Below are 21,554 nucleotides of genomic sequence, written 5' to 3'. Positions count from 1 at the left end.
TGCCATGCCAAGGAAGCACATCTATGCTCATTCCTGAACAAGAAAGCAACAAGAAAAAAATCACACTTACTTGGTGTTAATTCTGGGTTTCCTTTAAGGTTCATCATCTTTGGAATTGAAGGCCCGTATATGTCTGCATCAAGCAAACCAACTTCTTTTGTCTGTATAAGGACCAAAGAAAAAGTATTTGTCAAAATGTTTGTCTTCCTTTATAAACAAAACCTTAAAACTGCCCACAGAAATAAAAATATGATCTTGACTTCAGACATAAGTTATCACCATTTCCTTCCTGCCTAATTTGCAATTGATGCATGAAAGATAACGTCTCTACATGTTTTACCAGAGGTCACAAAATCTAGATTCTCAAATCCTCACTTGCACACATTTTCTGACTTACCATGAAGACCACAGACCATATATTAAGGAACGCTATAAGCAACATTCTCTCTATTCAATGTACCTTTAAAGAGGAATAGAAGGTTTTTAAGGGTATCAAATTTCATTGTAAAAGAAAAGCTATCAATGTTCATAAATATATACTGAGATTGGAATATAGTTAGTGACTGTATAAGGAATGTGAAAACAGTAAAATGTATTGATCTTTAAGAAGCCATAGTAAACTTTGGCAGGCATCAAAATATCAAAATGCAAGTCTATGAAGGCAATTAAGCAGGTATAACACTTGAATCAAATGCATTTACACAAAGGAATGCTAAAAATATGTGTTTATTTAACTACATATGGTACACCATGCAATAAACTTCAAATAAAAGTTATTTCAGCTATGCAGTCTAGACTTTCAAGATGTTTTCTGTTTTTTTTTTTTTTTTTAAAAAAGTACATGCACACATATTTGGTGAAAATTAAAATATTTTTCCTACAGATGGCAAGACAAGCTACCAATTACCAAGTTCTGTAAACTAAGTAATAAAGAACAAGCTCTTAAGAACTGAACGTCAAGCTTCTCAAATATAAAAAGTTAACAGTATTCAACATTTTGCATAATTGCAAGCAAGTATGTCTAAGGGCTCGTTTGAAAGGTTAATAAGGCAATGGGAGCTTTTCCAACAATGCTGAGTCACACTTTCACTATTAACGTTTCAAAGTGTGCGCTCCATTTTTTGAATAAAGATTTCATAATTCAGTATCACATTAAGCCATTTTGTTACCGTGATTTTGATGGGAAAGATGCAGAGAAAGATAAAGGCTCAGTAGTAACTATTAAGCTTGTGGTTAGAAGAAGAGGAGCTAATTTAAGAGGCTTTTAATGCAGGTCCACAGCATCCTTACCCTTGAAGAGGATGTCTAAACAAGCATATTCCTCTGCATCAGTTTGTTCAGTTTGTTTTTTAAAGCAAAAATACGCCTGGATTAAAAAACTAGTTCAGGCCCCTACTACTAAATATATCTAAATTTCACTTAACTATCTCATACAAGCAGACACTTGAGAAGCAAATCTGACCCTATTTACTACAAAAGAAATAATGTGATTTAGCAGGTGTTTTCTACTTATCTTTTATTTAAACAGTTGATAGTGAACCCTTAAGACACCCTTAACAGCTGATCAATTTAATGTGTCAGATTTACCTAATATAAGTCAAATTTATCTTCAGTTCTACAGCTGAGAAGTAAAAAATACTTTACTGTATGTGATCTATAATGTATTTTTAAAAAACATAAGATTTCACCACAAAAAACAACAATTTAATTCGGGTTTAGTTATTCAATATACTTTTTTTTATTAAACAGAGCAAAGCATACATAATTAAATGGATTATTTCATTTAGATTTTTAATGCTTCTTACTTGATAACATTCTGTGAAAGCTATTACAACAAAGTGCAGGAATTACTTTGACAAATTATTCTACCTCTTGCCTACTGTATGAAAGCTGCAATTTTAGAAAGATTGAAAAGACCCATTTTAGGTTAGATTTCAAAGACATCAAAAAGAATATTAGGGCTTCTTTGTTCTTGTACAAAACGCATATTTTAAAAGATTAGAAAGATTCATGACTCAGTCCCTTTATCTTTGTCAGCAGCTAATCGAACTCATCAAAACATCATCTAAGGGCTGTGCCACCTAATTACATCTCAAATTAAAGTAAATATTTGCAGAAAAACCTACATAATGTTTTAAACCTGACTGACATTCTTTCCTTCAACTTTTTGAGGATTCCCCTCCAACCCTAACAAGAATCATCAATACCCAATGACTACCTGCAGCAGCCTTACTCCTCACTACAATTCTGTCTTCAGCCTGAAGGGAATTAAGATTTAGGAAAAACTAAATTAATTAGATTGACTTTGTGACCTCCTGTGCATAGGCAGACCTTCACCACCACCAGCCACTTATTCCTGGGAGTCTGCACGACAGACATCACGTCTGTCTATTAATATATCAAGTTTCCTGAAATTAAAAATAAATATACGCACACTGGAAAAAAAATCCCTCAATTACCTAGGAGAACTTTGCAAATACAGTTAGTATGCCAAATTACAAAGCTGACCTTGTTTCAACCTAACAAAGCAAACCTGACAGTTCTCAAAAAAAAAAGTCTAAACACTTCCTCAAAAGCAGGCAAGACGCCTGTCTCCGAGATGCACTACTTTTGTTCTTGGATATAGTTCAAGAAAACTGTCGTCTTCAAAGAAGAGGAATTCACGGATTCTCCAGTTTCTACAGCTCATGTTAATGCAGGCATGAGCGTTCCTGCAAGCAGGGTGCTTTCCACAGGCTGACAGAAGAAAGCTTTCCAGAAAGTCTTGTTAAATCACTTGCAGATCATCACCAAAGCAAAGATAGCCTATGGTAGGTTTTTCTTCACTGAGCAATCCCACATGTTACATAAGAAAAAGTTCACATCATCTAAAAGTAGCAGCTTAGAAGAAAGCATTGGCCTAATAAGCTAAGGTTTTGAGTTTTGTTTCCCTCAAACATCACTTCATCTGCAGCACGTAAGTATCCCTAGAATACCACTACCACCCCTATTTTCAACATTTAATTATCTCGGAAAAGCATTAGGGCATCTACCTTCTAAGACAGGTCCAGATCATCTCTTTCAGCATTTACACAATGCTTTAAATTCCTCAAGGAACTCTGGTATACAGCTGGATGCTACCACATGAAACTGTCAATTTAACTACCAATACGAGCTACTTCTCATGCTGACTGAAGTTAAATCTAAACGCATGACTTAAACCATTCTGCAGGAAAAGGAGGCAGGTAGTACATCTTCACCATTTTCTTCTTACAGCTCTACTTTCTGCTTATAGAAGTATTTCTGTCCTGCTCTATTAACAAATAACATTCCCTCCCTCCAGCCGGCATAGCCATAACCAGTTGAGAACTGCTGTTCTCCGGTTCACCACTGCCCATTTCCTCCCACCTGCCCAGCTGTGGAGAAAGGCTGACTCAATCTTTAAGTTTACCGCACTTCAGAAAATACCTCCTAGAGACCTGTATTTTTTTTGTTACCTACCTGCACACTTAAAACAGTTTAAGCTCTGAAGATAAAACTGACAGTGTAACCATTCCCATATGTTTTAATCATGCACTTTAAGTCTCTGACATATGGCAAGCTACTTAGAAAAAAAATATACTGAACTAACACAGGCAGAATTATAGAAACTCTTCATACTGAGTAACATACTTACAAATATTACATCAGCCAGTGAGAACACAACATTTAAAAAATATATATATTTTCTTGCCACATGCAAACACAGAACTAATCTCCTGGTATATTCAGCAAAAAGTATGTTTAAACACTGACAGATGTTCACATACAGCTTGTTATCAGTACTTCTAAGGTTTTTTTCCCTTTCTAGTTCAATGATCTCTAGCACAGGCTAACTACTGCTAGGATTTGTTCTTTCATGAAAGCTGGCACCAATATTTCAGGTCTCATCAGATCATGGGTCAGCTCAAGACAGCAAAAAAAGAAAGAGAGTAAAGGACTGTGGTAAAGAACTATAACTCACCTTCATCATCTGCTTTTACATCATTGACTATGTCACCATATTTACTTCACTGACATTAATCTTCCCAACTCATTCGCCCAATTAGACCTCCCTGAAGATTTCTGACAAATATTCAGCACAAGATCTATACAATCACTGCATTTCTTACCCCAGTTCAAATTTTCTGAAGTTTTGTTCTAATTTAGAAACTTGTTTTATCTACACTAACAAGGTTTTCAGTCATCAGGCACAGATTCTGTATTTATAAGAAAACTAACTGCTCCATCAATAGATAAAGAAGATATTCTTGCGTATATCACTGAGAGATTAAAGTCTTACAGCGTCATACTGTGCAGCGCACAATTTACAGGCATATTTTACCTTTATTAAAAAGAGTCCTTCCTTTTGCTTCTTGTCCCCAGCAAGATTGCCAACATAATTAAAATTCAATTTAGCCTTTCCACTTGGACACTGTGAGTGATAGAGATTTGCGGTACTACTGTATCCTAAATAAACTGGTTTAAAGCTCTGGATGTTGTTGGGTTAAATCCTTTAGGGCCAGAAAAAAAGCAGTTGCTGAGGGCCATATTAGAACGTAGTCCTTCTATATAATGGCACAAGGTCTTTAAGAAGAAGTAAATTTTGCCTCCTTTGCTTTTCTGTACGCAGATACAAAATTGCTCAACTGCTGTTATGTTTGTTCTCGTAGGCAGGTGACTTTTACTATATATGGTCCTTGTACAGATGTAGGTACATATTGATGATAAACTGCTTCGTATCCCTCCTCCTATAAACTATTTTAGCTTACACTGAAGAGTCGCTTACTCTCACATTCTTCATTTATGTATGGGTTTTAGTTTGTTTTTTAAATCTTTCAGGTAATATGAACTATGAAATCAATTACATTTTCCAGTAACAGATTATCTTTTTAACCAAATGCAACCAGTTCCATTCATGCATCACAGATGAGCCCTCCGCACCTAATTCTGTGTTCTGTGACGAGAATCTAGTGATATGCATTGATTTCTTCAAAGTCACCAACTGCTTTATTGAGGAACGAGCCTGATAAAAGACTTCATGCCAATGAAGGGGGAAAAAGAATATCAGCTTACAAAGATCTGCTATAAATAGCTGTTAATCAACATAGCCTACATTACTGCCAAACATCCAGAGACTCTTAAACAGCATTAATTTCACTTTTGCTCATCTGTTCCGAGATTTCTTTTCCATACTTGGTAAAGCACATGCATCCCCACTGGATTTGAGTGGATGATACTTTACTTTGAAGTAAACCCTGCAGACCACCAGAACTCCCTGGAGTTCAGCCTGGAAGGGATGGAGACACAGGTTAATGAGCTGCTGTTGTACTGCGTGGGAACGATTCTGCGCACCCACAGCAGTCCCAACATTCAGCAGCTACAGCCCATTTCAAACAACTCCAGCTTTGCTAAGTGATGGTGCCAGCTATTTTTAAAGCTGGTGTTCTTAATCCTCAACCAGTGACTCTCAATTTACCCTTCTAATGTGGTTATAGAATTAAAGCTAATCCCAAACTACAAGCAGCAGCATATAGGACAAAAGGGAACTTAAAACCAGGATAGGCCCTGGATTCACCATTTGACATACTGACACATTGAATAGCCATCTTTTAATCCCTAATTCTCCAGCTCTTTCAGCTGAACACTACTTATGTGCCTAGCTGTAAATTGGATTAAAGCCAATAAAACCCAACTACAATTTTGTCACTATCTGTCCCAGAAATGCAAACTTGCTTTAAATACCCATTCTTCTGCTGGTTTAAAAGCCCTTTTTCCTTCATATGAAGATCTTCTAACTTCCTGTCAGCTACAGAACTTCTCTGGCATTTTTTTCTACAACAGCTTGCAGTAGCTCCTAGTTGGATTTCTCAATCATCAGGTACCAGTAATTCAATTTTGTTTGGCCTTACACATCATATATCTGATTTGGGGGGGGAAAAAAACTTCATAAAGCACCATTTTTTAAATTATGGATAAAAATGCACAACCGTGTCCCAAACACTACCACATCCCTGACGAGGTACCTCACTGCACTCACAGCATGCCAGGTGGTTATGGTAAACACACTCCACCTTGCACATCAGCCTCTCCAACTACTTTGTTAGACTTCCAGTGACCGAAGGCCCAGGATGAAGGTAATTAACTCTACGTAATACTTCAAAAGACTTTTTTGCCCCTCAAATTAAGCACAGTAATTTGATTAAAATGAAACATTTTAAGAAGTGCGTGTCTAAGACAACTTTTACTCATTTTTTAATTTGAAAACGGTCAGATTTCTAAAGTTTTATTCTCTCATTTTCTCAGCTGATCCAGAAGCTGAGCTGTCATTACCAGTTAACCCCAATCAATTCTCACTGGCATCTCCACCTTTATTGGCACTTTTCAGCATTAAGAAATTAGCCTGAACACCTCTCTGTAGCAATTAAAGCCTTCTGATTCTCTAAGTACCAAAGGCTGCCTTAGAAGATGCCTAGAAATCAAACCCTAACAATTAGGAAGGGTGCATAGAAGGAAGACAAAACAGGTCAAAAGTTTTCTTTTCAGCTGCAATTATTCAGTGATGGAGCCCATTATTCTCTAAATCCTAGACTTGCTCCCCCTCCCCACTTTTGAGCCATTTTGAAATCAATGTGTGTTGTTTGATTAACGTTTTGACATCATTTTATTATCCTGGTAGCAATTCCCACAAAGACCCTCCTCACAGCTACACGTTAGTTTGAAGCCCCTTGCCCCACTGCCATCGGCCCAGGACGCCACAGAGCCCCGCTCTACCACTGGCCACCCCACCATGTTGCTCAGCAGCCAGGGGGATCCCGGGCCATCGCAGGCCTCTCCCTCAGGGCCACACATAATGGCCTAATGGCTGCATGTGGAAGAGGCCTGGGGGCATTCTGCATTTTGTTCCTACCCTGTCCTGTGACCCGGGGCTGGGCTACCAGGCATAGAAGTGAGGCTTGCCGCTCATCACCTGCCCTAACTGCTCCGGACAGAAGCCATTTGCTTACGCTTACCTCCTGATCTGTTCCGTGTGGTTTTACTGCTTGCTACTCTGTCCTTCACAACACAAAAATCATGTCACCCTGTAGTGAGAAACATACATCTTCTTGGAAAGAAAAAGAGAGTCAGAAGAAATCCGACAAGGGAGCTTGCCTCGCAGTGACAGCACAAGCATGCAGCCTCCCAACTGGATTTGTGCCATCCTTAGCCATGCACAGCTGGTGTTTGCTCACTAAAATACTCTGTTCATAAACAAGCAATCTCTATCCTATTATTGCTGGCATCTATTAATTCAACTTGTTTCTACTATAATAAATCGTCTCTGGCCAGGCAGCCTTCATAAATAGTCATTCTAGTCTGAATATGATTTCTCCTGGCACAAAACCCAAAAATTCTTCTCAAGTGCTCCTACGGGAGCGCAAATGACTGCTGGTACATCAAAAGAATGAAAAAAATCTGCCACCGAACTAAGCAAGCAATTAAAAATAGGACACAAGAGCAAAACCTAAGTTATTTCTTAACGTAAGAAGAAAACTGTATGATTTATAGATCTTGGTACGGGCACAAGAGTTTACACAAATCTTAACCAATCCATCCACAACAGGTAACCCAGGGCACCGAAGTCTAACAAACCAGAAAGGGATGAGAGGTTGCCCTGCTCATCTTCCTGGCCTTGCATCAAAGAGGAAAAAAACCATCCCCCAACACATACTACTTTGACTTGGACATGGTATCTAGGTATCTAAATGAAATCCTGTCTCAGAGTTATTTACTCTGAAACCATAAGGGTAAAAATGTGCCAAGCAGCCTGAGCACCAGCATGCAGGACTCCAACTCTTGAATTCTAATCCTGGCTCTGCCAACAAACACTGGGCCAATGACAACATCCAAGGCTCTGTCGACTCCTTAATACTTTGGACTGCCAGTGTAATAGCTGAAAAAGCTTCCATGTTAAAAAAATCAGCTACTTATTTATAGAAACAGTGGTTCCCTTTTTTTTTTTTAAAGCTGTGTAAAGCAGACTTTCAAGAGACGATGGAAGGAAGCTTTCTTTCATCAACAAGACAAGAAATTCCTTCATGCTTTGATTGTTAATCTGTTTCCAGCTTATGACACTATCAAACAACAATACGGTGTCAAAGCTGTTACTAAAAGCAGCAAGAATCTACTCTAATCCAATCTTCTCTGAAAGCATCTTCCACAGATCTCCCTCCCCAGAAACAGTTGTTCTCAGTAGTCTGTGACCTGTATAATCTTAGAAGAATGACACTTGAAAGATCAGAAGACAACATATTTTTAAAGTCATTTAGGTCCAATATACTACTTCCTTTGAAAACCTAGTTATAAACACTGAATTTGTAACAGAAAAAGACTGTATTTAATGAAGGAATCAAAGCACAAACCTGTATTGTCATAGTGACCTTTCTGCTCAAGTCCTTTCTTTTTTGCTTTAAACGATACATCACGCTCAAGCATCAGTTTCTATAAATCTGTATTTTGCTTATAAGAGACATAAGCACTGTAATGAAGTTGGCAGGAGGCTGCTGCTGAAGCCCTGATCTACTACCACACTCATTACCATCTCCTAAGAAACAGGTGAACTTAGGACAGTAATAACGAGAAAGAAAACCACAGGAAGGCAATGCACAATCATTAGTTATTAACAGTAAAATGAAGAGGCCACTGCTGCATATCTGAGGTCAAAGAAATTCACTATAAACTTCAGCAGGAGGCATCAGTGAACTCTGGAAAAACAACCTCCTTACTTATTTCACTATAACAAAACTGAACATTGCTGGGATCCCTACAGCTGAGGGCAATGAACAATCCCAGTCTGGATCAAGGTCCCAGAGATACTCATTTCACAAGTTTAACTCACAAAACCACTGAATTGAAATCAATGGGAGCACACAAATGAAAACACCAGCAAATTCAAGCCCAAAGGTTGAACACAAACATGTGTACGCCATCATTTTATATAAAAAAAATCCGTGCACGAACAAACAAACAAAAATTGAGTTCCTTCACTTCAACTTACTTTCATGTTTTGCATCTCGTAACTACATCAATGAAGAACAAATGAAGAGCAGCACCTTGTTAGCTTGTGGCCATCAGTTCATGCAAGTCACAGCACTTTCATCTGCTTTTCATTGATTAACATCCACCAGACTCTGGCCTCCAATCTCACACCCCATGTAATCTTAACATCAGAAGTGAGTAGTGCATTTTGTATTTACCTAATTTTCTTGGCTCAATTTCATTTATAATTATTTCTCAGTCCCTGATTTGCCAAATAACTCCAGTAACCACCTCTTCAATTATTTGGCTATGGTCTCTTATTTACATGCTTTACAAGTATTTCAGCCGGTACCAACAGTTATGTGCAATTAGTTGACATGGTTTCCATGGAGCTACTCAGTGACCATGCCACAGCACAGAACTGCTCGCAGGATCACATTTATTTTGGAAAAGTATTACAGCAAATGCCATGCTTGGAAGTTAATTAGAAGGAACCATTCAAGCAGTTTTGCTTTTCAAGATGACAGATTTTTCTCCAAAATCAAATTACTCCAGAAGCCTATTTAAAACACAGAATTAAAAACTGTGAAATATCAGGATCAGTTGCCATTACAAACAGCACACATTTCATATAACAGCTTTAACACTTCTTATCAAGTATGATTGATTTTATGGAAATTTTTTAAAAACCTTTTACGAATTCCTACAAGAAGTGTGCAGAATGCATGCAAACTTCACTCCTACCTCTTTCATTTTACTCATCTTTTACAACACAAGAAGAAAAGGATGCTACATTTACCAGGTCAAAGTACTTGAGAATACCTTGTTTTATACCACTTTGTAAATGTTTTCTATGTTACACAACAACAACTATGAAGTACTTTCCAAATGTCATTTGAGAATTCAACCAAATAACTCCCCATTAAAGTTGACTGTGACAGGATTCCAAAGCCATGCTTATTATGTATTCCTAGATAGTAATACCTCATCTGAATGAGATGTTTCCTCACTTACCTTCCTTGGCCCTTGCATAAGATTATCAATAAATCTGAACTTTCATCATACATTAAAAGCTTCACTGAAAAGCTTTGTGGAATACTCTTCTAAAGGCTATACTTTTATTTTGTATTTACTAGCTATTTGGGGACTCACACTTTATGAGTACTAAACTTGTTTTATACACCCTTCCATAGGAAATCAAGAAAAAACTTGCTTCTAAATTTACTTATATGGCAATGTACACAATGGAAGCACCAGGTGAACGTAATGAAGACCCCTTGTTTTTTAAAATTAAATAGGTCCCACTGTTAATTAGACTGAAGATAAACATTTTGAGTTCTGCAATACCAAACTGTGCAACGATATTTTGTTACAGAAAACATGGATTTCCAATCTTCAGGGAAGATATACAGCTCCTTCCCCCCCCTTAGCCCTTGAAATATAAAGTATTTTTATACATTAATTTCTCCTGGAAAAGTAAATCTGCACAGCTACAAATAATGCTTTGGACAACACCCAACAGTTACTCATTTTTTCCAAGTCAGTGCTCTGAAGTGACAGAATTTAATTATTTATTACGCATCTCCAACCTGCACAAGCATCCTCTAGTACGTCTACGCATCCTTGCAGAATTGCAGTTGAAATCAGAGAGAGGCAGCGAAAAGTGCACAGCCAAACCCAACCCAAAGAAGGATGAGAGCCGAGTCATTCATCATGCTGATACAATATAAACAAGCTCACATAAACTCAGAAGTCCATAAAAACAAATAAAGAAATTAACTGCCAGAATAAATACTTTGATTTAATGTATGTGACTGCCCCCAGCAGTAACCGTTTTATTTATGACTTACACATTTGTTTAACATTAAGGCAGATAATTAGACGTTCACCTACCGAATCATTTGCTGCTAGGGCAAGGGCTATATTTACTGCAAGAAAAAAAAGAAGAAAAAAAGATTAAGTGCAAGAGAATTTACTTTCTAAATATTGAGAATGTTATGGTTACTAACAAGAGAAAACAAAGATAAATCACACGTGCTTAATAATCACATTCATCATCTTGATTTTTAGCTTCTTGCACCTCTGCAGTATTACTAGTTTAAGTGGCAGCAACACTCACATTTCAATCCATGCTTGCTAGCAACCTCACACGAACCTGCAAAAACCTACAAACTCTAGGTCTCTACAGGACACTGAGATTACATTATAATCTAAGCATTTTGCCAAAGGATAGCATTATGAAAAATCATTGTTGACTCTTGGAAACTACACAATACCATAAAAATAAAATGATTCTACCATAGCTAACCTCACCATGGTCTCTAGTTAACTTTTTTTTTTTTAAATAGAGATTAGATAAGCATTGACCTAAACTATTAAACTACTGTGACCAGAAATATGCTCATACCCTTTTTTCAATTTCTCATGATATATTAACATGGAAATTTTCTCGAAGAAGGTGCAATGTATGCTTTTTGCTCTATTTGTATGTCAGAAAATAAAGTCTCATCTGCCCTGAAAGCACCTGTAGCAACTAAAGAAACAGAGTAACAGGATGAAGCAATTAACAAATCCAACAGTTTGTTTACAGCTCTGTTCAAAGCACTTCTATCAATATTTAACTCCTGTAACTAGAAAGCACATGGAAGAAATAGCACCTTTTAATGGTTCACCAGCTTCAACTACCTCGGAAGATCTCCTAGAAACTTCAGTGTAACCAAATAGTATGCATATTACTCCAAACAGTAACACGTTTGAAAAAAAACCTCTCAGGTAAAATTCTTTGCCTTCTTTACAGGTTGCTGTATCTCAGATGACAGAGCATTTTAAGAAAGATAAGCTGCAGCCAGCCTCTTCTACTGGAAGAGTATGAGGGTACTGAGAACAAACTGCCGAGACATTCCAAGCTTAAGGAACGTAGTATGGAAAGTGCTGAATTCCTTTAAGCAAAAATAGTGAGGAGGTTAACAAGGAAGATTATACAGCTCTCCGTAAGGCACACACATGCTCTGTTTACTCCTAAACTGATAAAGCAATACGGATTTTATTCTTCAGTTTGCTATTTAAGTAGATGCTTGATTAACTATCCCCTGAACCAAGAAGAGAGAATTAATCTTCTGAAACTTGGAGACTGATCTACAAATCACAGCTAAGACAACAAACACGCAAACCAATGATTAAATAAATAACTGAACTGCAACTCATGTTTGAAGAGGCACAAAGGAAGAAGCAAGTTACTCCACATTCTGTCTTTATATGTCTATGGCTTTTGTTGTTGTTTAACCCAGCAGGCAGCTAAGCACTACACAGCCACAAACTGAGGGGAATGGGGGACAGAAACAGGGGAAAAAGGTAAAACTCCTGGGATGAGATAAAGACTGTTTAATAGGACAAAATAGGAAGGGAAAATAAATAATCGTAATAATAAAAATATATAAACAAAAGAAGTGACGCACAGTGCAATTGCTCACCACCTGCCGAATGATGTCTAGCCAGACCCCAAGAAGCTGCAGTCCCCCCAGCCAACTCCCCCAGTTTTATCGCTCATCATGAGGCCATAAGGTACGTGACATCCCTGCGGCCAGTCTGGGTCAGCTGTGCTGGCTCTGTCCCCTCCCAGGTCCTGGTGCATCCCAGCCTCCGCGCTGGCAGGGCGCTACCGGTGAGAGGCTGGCAAGTCCTTGGCTCTGTGTGAGCACTGCTCTGCAACAACTAAACGTGTGTAAATCGTGTGTCATCAGAATTATTTTTCTCCTAAATCCACAACACAGCACCATACCAGCCAGTATGAAAAAAAATTATCTCAGCCAATACCAGGACAGCTTTGTGTGTCTACCTTCTTCCCATACAATTACCATGTGCAAAAATTAAAGTATGATCCACAACGCTTCTTCAATAAAGGATATTTGACTACTAAAGTAAAAGAAGGAAGACAGAAAATAATATAGTGGGAAAGTCTGAGTTTATTAGATGGATATCTGGCTGGACACAACGTACTCTTTTGAATCCCAGCTGATTATTGCATTTGGTTGTCTTTGTATTACCATCAGTTCCAAGAGAGTTTAGAGATGCAGCATAGGACCCTAACCCAACCCTAAACATTCACATGGGCCCCCACAATTAAGTCCCAATGTAATCAGGACTGCAAGACAGTAGAGCTTATACATTCAAGAAGTCCAGTACTTCCTCCCACCACCCCAAAACTTCACAGCACAATGCAAACAGTCTCTGCCCATCCTAAACAAGCCAACCAGTATCAAGACACATAAGGAGATTCTGAGTTAGCCTTCTTGATGTCAGTGCAAATCTAGGATGGTTTATTAGTTTGGACTTCTAAACTTCCAAACCCCAACTGGCCATAGGAATAGCACAGTTGAATTCACTGAATATTGAGCTAACAACACCAATAAAAGTGCTTGGCCGAAGATCAGACATATACAGAGCCATCTGAGTGCATCTGCATTTGTGGCACAGTTAAGATACACCATCAATAACAGATAACTGAGATGAACTCTTTCTGAAAGTTAACTTTGAAATACTTAGGTCTCCCTAGTCACCAGAATATCTTAACTTGTAACTAAGGTCCACTACCAGAAAACATGATGTTGGTCCTGCAAGAGAGAACAAATATTATCAACTCCCTTGTGAAAGCCCAGATTTGCGTCCACACTGCTCAGATAAACAGATGGGGATTTTGACCTCTACCTTGAAAGGGTGAGTTTCAACAACAGTATATCCTCCCTGCAGAATAAAAACATACAAAAGGAAAAAAGAAATTACTAGGACACATTTGGCCATGTGTTGGCTTCATCAGTTCTCCTGAACAATATTGAAAAATCTCATCCCATTAGCCTTTGCTGGAAATGTCTCAAAGTTCAAAATAAAGTAGCAGTAGTTGTTAATCCTGCTGTTCAAAGAAATAAAAACGGTAAAAATTAATTTTCCACGTTTTTTATCATCTATTTATTTTATTTTTATTATTATTAATTATTCCACCCATTATTCCCCCCCCCCCCCAGTTGAAAACATGAGTTTCAATAAATAAGAAGCTTCTATTCTTTCAAGTCCACACTTTGAACTCTTCTCATGCCAAGATGAATTTTCTACAATGCTCTCAACTTAGAGTAATGCAAAAAGAAGGGGCAAAAAAAGAAGAGGAAAAAGAAATTGGAAGCTTCAGCTGGATTGAGGAAATCTAGCAGAACACTGGTAGGAGAGGGGAACTTGACAGGAAGTATAAATAGAGGAAGGAGACATGAATCAAACAAACAGAAAACCTCTTACTAGACAAAGATTACCAAAACAACCAAAAGCATCTAAACACAGACTGAAAAACACTTTTTCCTATAAAAAAATGTATTCTTTTAATCAGAGACTCCATTCATTTCAAAAACGCAAGAAGCAACAAGGAACGTAATATAAAAGCTATATGTGACAGGCAAAAAGAAATACTCAACAGAAACACAATGATCGGTTGAAGAATGGCCCTGACAAACTTGACCCTCGTACATATCCGCTCATCTTGACAGGGAGATCTGGAACAACTGAAATACAAGCCCATTGGGGGAAAGGAATATGAACAGCCTTGACGGTGTTTCAGAGGAATGCAGATAAGGCTGACGATACCTTATGTGGTGCTTTAGGAATTCAGAGATGTATACCACCTCTAATTACCACCCTCCTTCCTTTTTCAACTCCTGCTCTCAAACTGCGTCAGCGGAGTTGTCACCAAGCACGTTCCCCACAAGCTTCTATTCCTTTTTTCCATACATGTTACTTGATCTTCAATTGCTCATCTGAACCATTAAACGTTTTCTTATTTTAATAAAGATGACTCTAGATTTCTCTTTCTTCTCAGTACTATAAATAAATGCATTCATTAACAATAGGTTGTTCCATACACTAACATTTGAATAATCATTTACATTTCAGCTCTCTTATGTCTGTTGAATCCTACTTCATTTTTAAACGAATGAATAAGAACTCCCAGCTCTTTAAAGGTTCTTATACGTGTTGTACCTTACGTACAAATTAAATACAGATTATAAACATAGGTATGAACTACATACAGAAACCAGTTAGTGGAACTTAAATCAGCACATTTGTTTGTAGAAGTGAGGGGGATAAGGTATTGTTCACATTATGTTCAGTTTGTCAATCTGTTGATATACAAACAGCTATTCAGTATTTTCATTAACCTGAAACTACCCACCAACAAATTATAACCATCAACCTTACATCATTAAGTAACAGAAGCGTCAACTGTTTTGAATGTCTTCATACAGGAATGTATACATTATATACACACAGACACATGTATCCTAGGTATAGGATATTATATATGTGTCCTATGTATAGGAAAAAATGCATTCAATACTTTTATTTCCCTTAAGTACAGTTGCTTTTACTATGGGTAACGTTTGTACGTTCTAGAATTTATTAGCCAGCCAGCCCTATTCAAGCAGGGCTGAAATACCAACTACAAAAAGAGAAATTAAGAATTACATCAATGTGTTATTCAAACCAAAAGGAGATGAACTGAAGACTGTGCAAGTAGACAACACGCAACTAAAGGATGACTCTCCTTTCCCAATCTGGGTAAATTTGTTTTGAAACAAGTTTATAAAACTTTAGAGATCTTTTATGTTTACCTTCAGTGTCACCTTTGTTGAATTTCAGGCAAGTCTATACAGTACCAGTAACCCATGTACCATCTTGTTCTATGACTTAGGAACCTACAATTAGAAAAACTTGAATTCAAAGCCTAAGAGCACAGTTGAGAGAACTCAGGAGTTCAAGATGACCCAACAGGCCCTTATCACTTCGCATGGTTTATCACTACTGTTTCACCTCTCGTTATGAAAAGTCTTCATACGTAGTTGAGAATACTGGACAGGGACCTGATGTTGAAACCTTCTAAATACTAGCATATTGGTATCTCCTAACATCTATGGCAACACAGTGGAGGACTGTGCAGATACACCTAATCTGCTAGTGAAGGAGGAACAGTACCACTACACCAGTGTGTAATCCCCTCCACCTCAGCTTACTCTGATCTCAAAAAAGCAGGCTGTCCCAGGACAGCACTGCACTGTTACAAGTACATTATTTCAAAGCTGCCTGCTCGATTGGCACACACTTGGCGCAAACGGTTCCTAAATTGAAGGCCTCTGTACCTGTATGGATTTTCAGTGGCTGCAATGAGACTTCACAGAGGTTGAGGGCTGTTAGTGGGACTTAATTAGAAGATTACACAACTGCCCAAATACTCCTTGCCAAGTGTTATAAAGCATACAAGTAAAAAATTTGGGGAAAAAAAGCAAAACAAACTATGCTTTTTGCAACAAAAAGCTTAAATGTTACTTACATAATACCAGGTGGGTGTGGGGGTGAAGAGGGAGAGTATCAAAGCACGTTTCTTTGAGGTCTTGAAATAAAACTTTGTAATCTGTCAGGTTTTATTGCTGCCAGCTGAATGCAACTCAAAAAATACATTAGCATATAAATATTTATACATCTACTACAAAACAATAAAAACACAACAGACTGCACAAAAAGAAGAAAAACCTTACCTGCTGCTGTTGATTTCCCAACTCCCCCTTTTCCAGAAGCCACAACCAGCACCTGCTTAACTCCTTCTATGGGCTTTTGTTTTGGCAGCCCTCGTGACAGGATCCGGGCACGTTTGTCTTGTAGCACCTCATCCCTGGAGCTTGAGGACTAACAGAAAAGAAAACAAGGACACACATATGCACCAAAGTGCTCCAGTTGTGGTACCAAACCTGCAGTTTTTGCAGAGAAAGTTAGCAAGCGTGAACCAACCTGTGCTCCCAGATAATTTCATTACTGGTGCAAAAAAAGTTTTTGCACACATTCTCCCTAAAGGAGCCTGGTTCACAGCCAGGCTGGCTTGAAAGCTCCTGGCCTATTTAAAAATGACCCCAGAGGGCATTTTGTTTAGAAACTGTTAAATGTGATTGAACTTAAACCTTAAAAAGAAAAAAAAAAATCAGGGTTTGCAGTAAACTACACCAAAACCCTGTTCAATAATTTGGAGAGTTTTGAAAATCAGCTTCAGATTATTTGATTTTCGAGGTCCTCAGGGCAATCAGCCTTTCCCTGAATATCCCTGCAGCCAAAACCGCGACCCACACACCTGCCTGTACGAGCTGTTACTCCACCACAAGCAGCACACCCGGCGGCCAGAGGCCACCTGCGTTTTCCTCACCGGGTCACGAAAACGAGAGCCACCGTGCCGGGACCCAGCGGCCTTTCACCTGGCAGCACCGCAGGCACACCGAGCAGAGCTGGCAGCACAGAAGGAGAGCTGCCGGGAGCACAGGAGCCCGCCAGCACCCGCCGCTTCCCGCAGCTGGGGCTGTGCCGGCGGCTCCACAACACCGCTCTTGCTGCCCGGTGCTCCGATTTAGGGGCACCGCCCCGTCTGCCCCCCTCGCTCCGGGAGCCCCCACACGCCGCGGCAGCCCCCAGCTTGCGCCGGCCGGGGCTTCACAGCAGCGCCCGGCGGGTCTCACCCAGCTCCGCTCCCCGGCGCGCCGGGCAGCGCGGCGGGGCGCCCTCAGCCCTGAAGGCAGGCGGGCCCGCTCCCCAAGCTGAGCCGCTGGGCGGGGAGCTCCCGCTTCACTCACCGCAGAGCCGGAGGACGAAGCCCCACGGCAGGGGACGCGGGCAGCGCGCAGCACCCGGCACCAGGCGGCGGCCATGGGGCTGCTGCTGCCTCCCCGCCGGGCGCGCTGAGATGGCGCCGTCGCGCCGCGCCTCGGCCCGCCCCCAGCGCCTGGCACGGCGCGGAATGGCCGCCTCCCCCCCGAGGCCTCCTCACAGACTACCCCGGGAGGGGAACAGACCCCTCAGGGGGTCCGGGGTGGTCCCCGCTGACAGCCCGCCGTGGTTACAAACGGCACGGAAGGGAACATCGCCTCGGCCTGGCTGGGCCGAGCCGGGGTGCCCCGGCGAGCTGCTGCAGCCCGCCTCGCAGGGGTTGGGGTTTGGGGGGATTTGATTTGTTTTTTCTTTTTACACCTACGGCGTTTCTTCAGTTTGTCAGTAGTTTTTCCAAGTCCGATCTTCATCTCCAAAGTGGCTGGCCAAGATCTTGGTCCCTCCATGGTTTCCGTCGTCATCAAATACAATAACTATGTTCCAGCTAAGCATTTGTGTCATTAGTTAAAAGAACAAATAGACGTTTAGCCAGGACCAGTACCACTTACTTGTCTTAGTAATATTAATTCAGAAGCACTGCTAATTGTTCTCCTTAGGGTTTTGGTTTTCCAACCAGCATACACCTATCCTACAGCTTTCACCAAAACCACATTTCTGTTCCTTACATCACAGGAGTTTTGTTTAAAGCTTTAAGATGAGCAGCAGCAACTGCTTCTCTCCCGTCTACAAGGCTCACAACCATGTTGTAGAAGGAAATGCGATCGGTTTGATGCAATTTGTTCTCAACGATTCCATGAATCGTCCTTATTCATCTAGGTGGTAGTATTGAAATAATTCAGACCTCGGCAGTTTCAGGCCATTAGTTCTCAAAGGTAAAATACAGTGTAGTGTCCTTTGTTGGTATCTGTTGTAATATGTAACGGATCAGGGGATCTTACATCAGGTTAAAATGTTATTACAATAAACACTGCCTCCCTTTCATACTGGGCAGAATTTTCATCACTCATTTAATATTATTTTTGGCTTGTATTATTAAAAGCACTAATCAGGCATTTTGCTAAAGGCCACCATTTTCAAAGGCTTCTTCCAGTGCTCAGCAGCCAGAGAAAAATTACGGTGATAAAAATACAATTTTTGCTATCCTTTAAGTGATTCTCATTCAGCCTTTCATTTTTGCTGTAACCATTTGAGCATATTTTGCATAGCTAGCACACATACTTGAAGAGGTCAAATTGTTTCCCAGTAATTCACCCTAGTGCCGAACCAAAATGCAAAAGAATACTGAAAACCAATGAGTCACTTAATTTTGAAACTATATTAAAGATCTACCTCAAGAGCCTTTTCTTCACTGCCCTGGGAAACCATGTTACCTTTTTCCTTGCAAGAAATATGCATAATTATTTTTCCTACCTTGAGTGGTTAGAGGCAGTGTTAAAGTGCAAAATACTATGCATATCGCAGAAATGAAATCATCAATGCAGGATCACTGGTAGGCATACAGTTTACCTATCCATCCCTATAAAGTCTATACTAAGGAAAAAAAAAAAAAGAGCAAAAAATCCATAGTATACTCTTTGGTTCTGAGAATAGCTCTAACACCAACTGCAACAGTCCTCACTTTTTTTTTCTTTTGAAAACTCTGATCGAGCACAAAATAAAATTGATTTTTAGAAAAGTAAGCTGAAAGTTTTCCAAACGGCCACCTAAGAAAGAACGGTTTTCAATATCTTTATTAATTTCTTTTCTTTTAGCACCGCTTTGGCAATAGCACAGGAGCTAACATGGCAGTAGGTTGTCTTGAATATGAAATGAAGAAATGGCCATGAGAAAGAGATTAAATTTGCTCTGAAATAAAGAAGCACCTCCAAAATACCATAATTGCTTTTGGCTTTCTATTTAAGTTTTAACACTTTAAAGTAACGGTGTACCTTGTTTGTGTGACATCATCCATTGCAGTTCACCTACAGTGCTAAAATATGAGTCCAGGGAAAATGCAACCAAAAATTAACAAAGATCTTACTGCCAGACATGAGTCTTTATGGAAACCACAGACAATCTCTGTATTTTTCCAAAATTCCATATTGGATTTTTCAATAGTTCAACAAAATGAAAAACACAATATTTATTTTTTTATGCAAATTGATAACCTGTTCGTTAGGCGTAAGTAAACATTTCAAGCTACAGCTGCCCTCGTGTCATTCTCAGACTCTATCATTCCCCTGTGGGGTGATGACAACAGGCAAGCTGTAAAAAAAAAAAAAAAAAAAAAAGAAACAACTACCAATGTGAGTTCTTTCCTTGATCGTTGCTCTGCTCCTCATACAAGTTAAAGAAACTTTTTTGCTAATTTACTTTTTGCTAATTTACTTGATACCAAACCACATGATCTCATCCAGCATTGGCTTGGTATGTTTGAGGAGAGTCCTTGTCACTCATGCTATTTCCCCTATTTCTTTCATTAGAATTTCTCTTTGTGCGTCTTCTTCCTGCCAGGCTTAGGTATCAGGGCCTGCAACTGACATTGGGGCAGTTATGCCCACGCACTGCAAAGTTAATTTCACCCAAGGGATTTAAACGGATTCTGATTTCAAATGTGTGTGTAAACAAAGTGAGGTTTACCTGTGGTAATATATGGGATAGTACCTTATTTAAGAAGCAATGTTTTGTTCGCAATAATTAGTAATACTTGAAACTGCAACATACTGACAAGCACAATGAAATCATAGAAGAAACAGTAAGAATTTATTAATTTTTCTTTATCATGTGCATTAATATTTCTAGTAAATATAAGACCACAAAACTAGTTTGATTGTATGTGAACGCTTTGCCAAACTTTTAACTGAAAAAGAAATTAAGTTTAGTCCTGGTTTGCAAAATGAGGAAGAAGGTCTGGCCGAATTGAGCCCAATTTAGTTTGTGTATTACTTTTGTACATTGTAATCAGTGCAGTCCTTCACAGTCAAGAGGAGATGAAAACCTTATTTAAATTATAGCTACATTTTTCTGAAGCCAGTCATCAAGTTCTTCAGGTTAATATTGTGCGCTATAGTAACAGCCACATCGCAGGGAAAATGCAACTGATATTACAACAATTTTTCCAGCCTTGAGCAAGTAGTGCAGAAAATTATGAGATTTGTTGAATACACCCTTCAGTAACAAAAGCACATAATTTTTCCTAGGTGTATATACTCCTTGCATGAATGTAACTATCTCCAATTAATGATATTTTCATACTTAAAGAGGAAAACAAAGGCTTTGATGACTTTTTCTTCCTTCAAAAAGTTTTCCTATTCTTTGCCACGTTTTCCAAACATTGAAGGAAAGCTGACACTTTCCCCCTTCCCTCCTCTTCCCTTTGCTTCCCTTCCCTTCTTCTTTCCACCCTTTCTTTCTCCTCTGTCCTCCCTTGCCTTCCTTCCTTCCTTTCCTTCCTTTTTTCAGTAGTGCCGATAAAGTGCAACTGAAGTGGTAGAAGGCATCCTTTTGTATTAGACATCATGCACAAATAGAATTAAAATGTTCACTACCCTCAAGTTTCAGTAAACCACCTGACACCGCTGCTCTCACTGAGTCTTAATGGCATTCAGGCACAATTTCAGTTTCTGAAATCATTTTAATTCTGCTCTTCATTCATTTTCTCAATAATAAACTTGTGTTTTACAGGAAGTATTTCTGTTAACATCAGAACCCAGAGCTTAAATTAGTTCTGTACTGCAAATTAATCCAATTTGAACAATGAGGCTAATTGAGAAATTACATCAACTTTTAGTGGGTTTTGTATTTACTAATTATTTTTAAAGTCTGGCTCATGTTCCAAACCAATTCAGTTTTGGTCTGTGGCCATTAAACACTTATCT

The 21,554-nt window shown here is 39.1% G+C and overlaps 1 protein-coding gene across 13 annotated transcripts in view; it reads right to left on the bottom strand.

Annotated features, from left to right (window-relative positions):
• Window positions 1–21,554, bottom strand: part of NUBPL (nucleotide binding protein like) — a 103,994-nt gene that overhangs the window by 72,948 nt on the left and 9,492 nt on the right. For 9 of the 13 annotated variants that reach the window (XM_040560334.1, XM_040560330.1, XM_040560338.1 and 6 more), the window contains 3 exons: window positions 16,587–16,734; window positions 10,909–10,943; window positions 71–161 (listed from right to left, as the gene is read on the bottom strand). In XM_040560334.1, coding sequence (XP_040416268.1) covers window positions 71–161; window positions 10,909–10,943; window positions 16,587–16,734 — 274 coding nt within the window. Of the gene's footprint in view, window positions 1–70; window positions 162–10,908; window positions 10,944–16,586; window positions 16,735–17,663; window positions 17,828–21,554 lie in introns of those variants that run through there. The other 4 variants (XM_040560344.1, XM_040560341.1, XM_040560340.1 and 1 more) reach the window with 2 other exon arrangements.

The sequence above is a fragment of the Cygnus olor genome, chromosome 5 (genome assembly GCF_009769625.2).
Source record: "Cygnus olor isolate bCygOlo1 chromosome 5, bCygOlo1.pri.v2, whole genome shotgun sequence".
In the NCBI taxonomy this organism is placed as follows: Eukaryota; Metazoa; Chordata; class Aves; order Anseriformes; family Anatidae; genus Cygnus; species Cygnus olor.
This window is presented reverse-complemented; position numbering and strand designations above follow the sequence as displayed.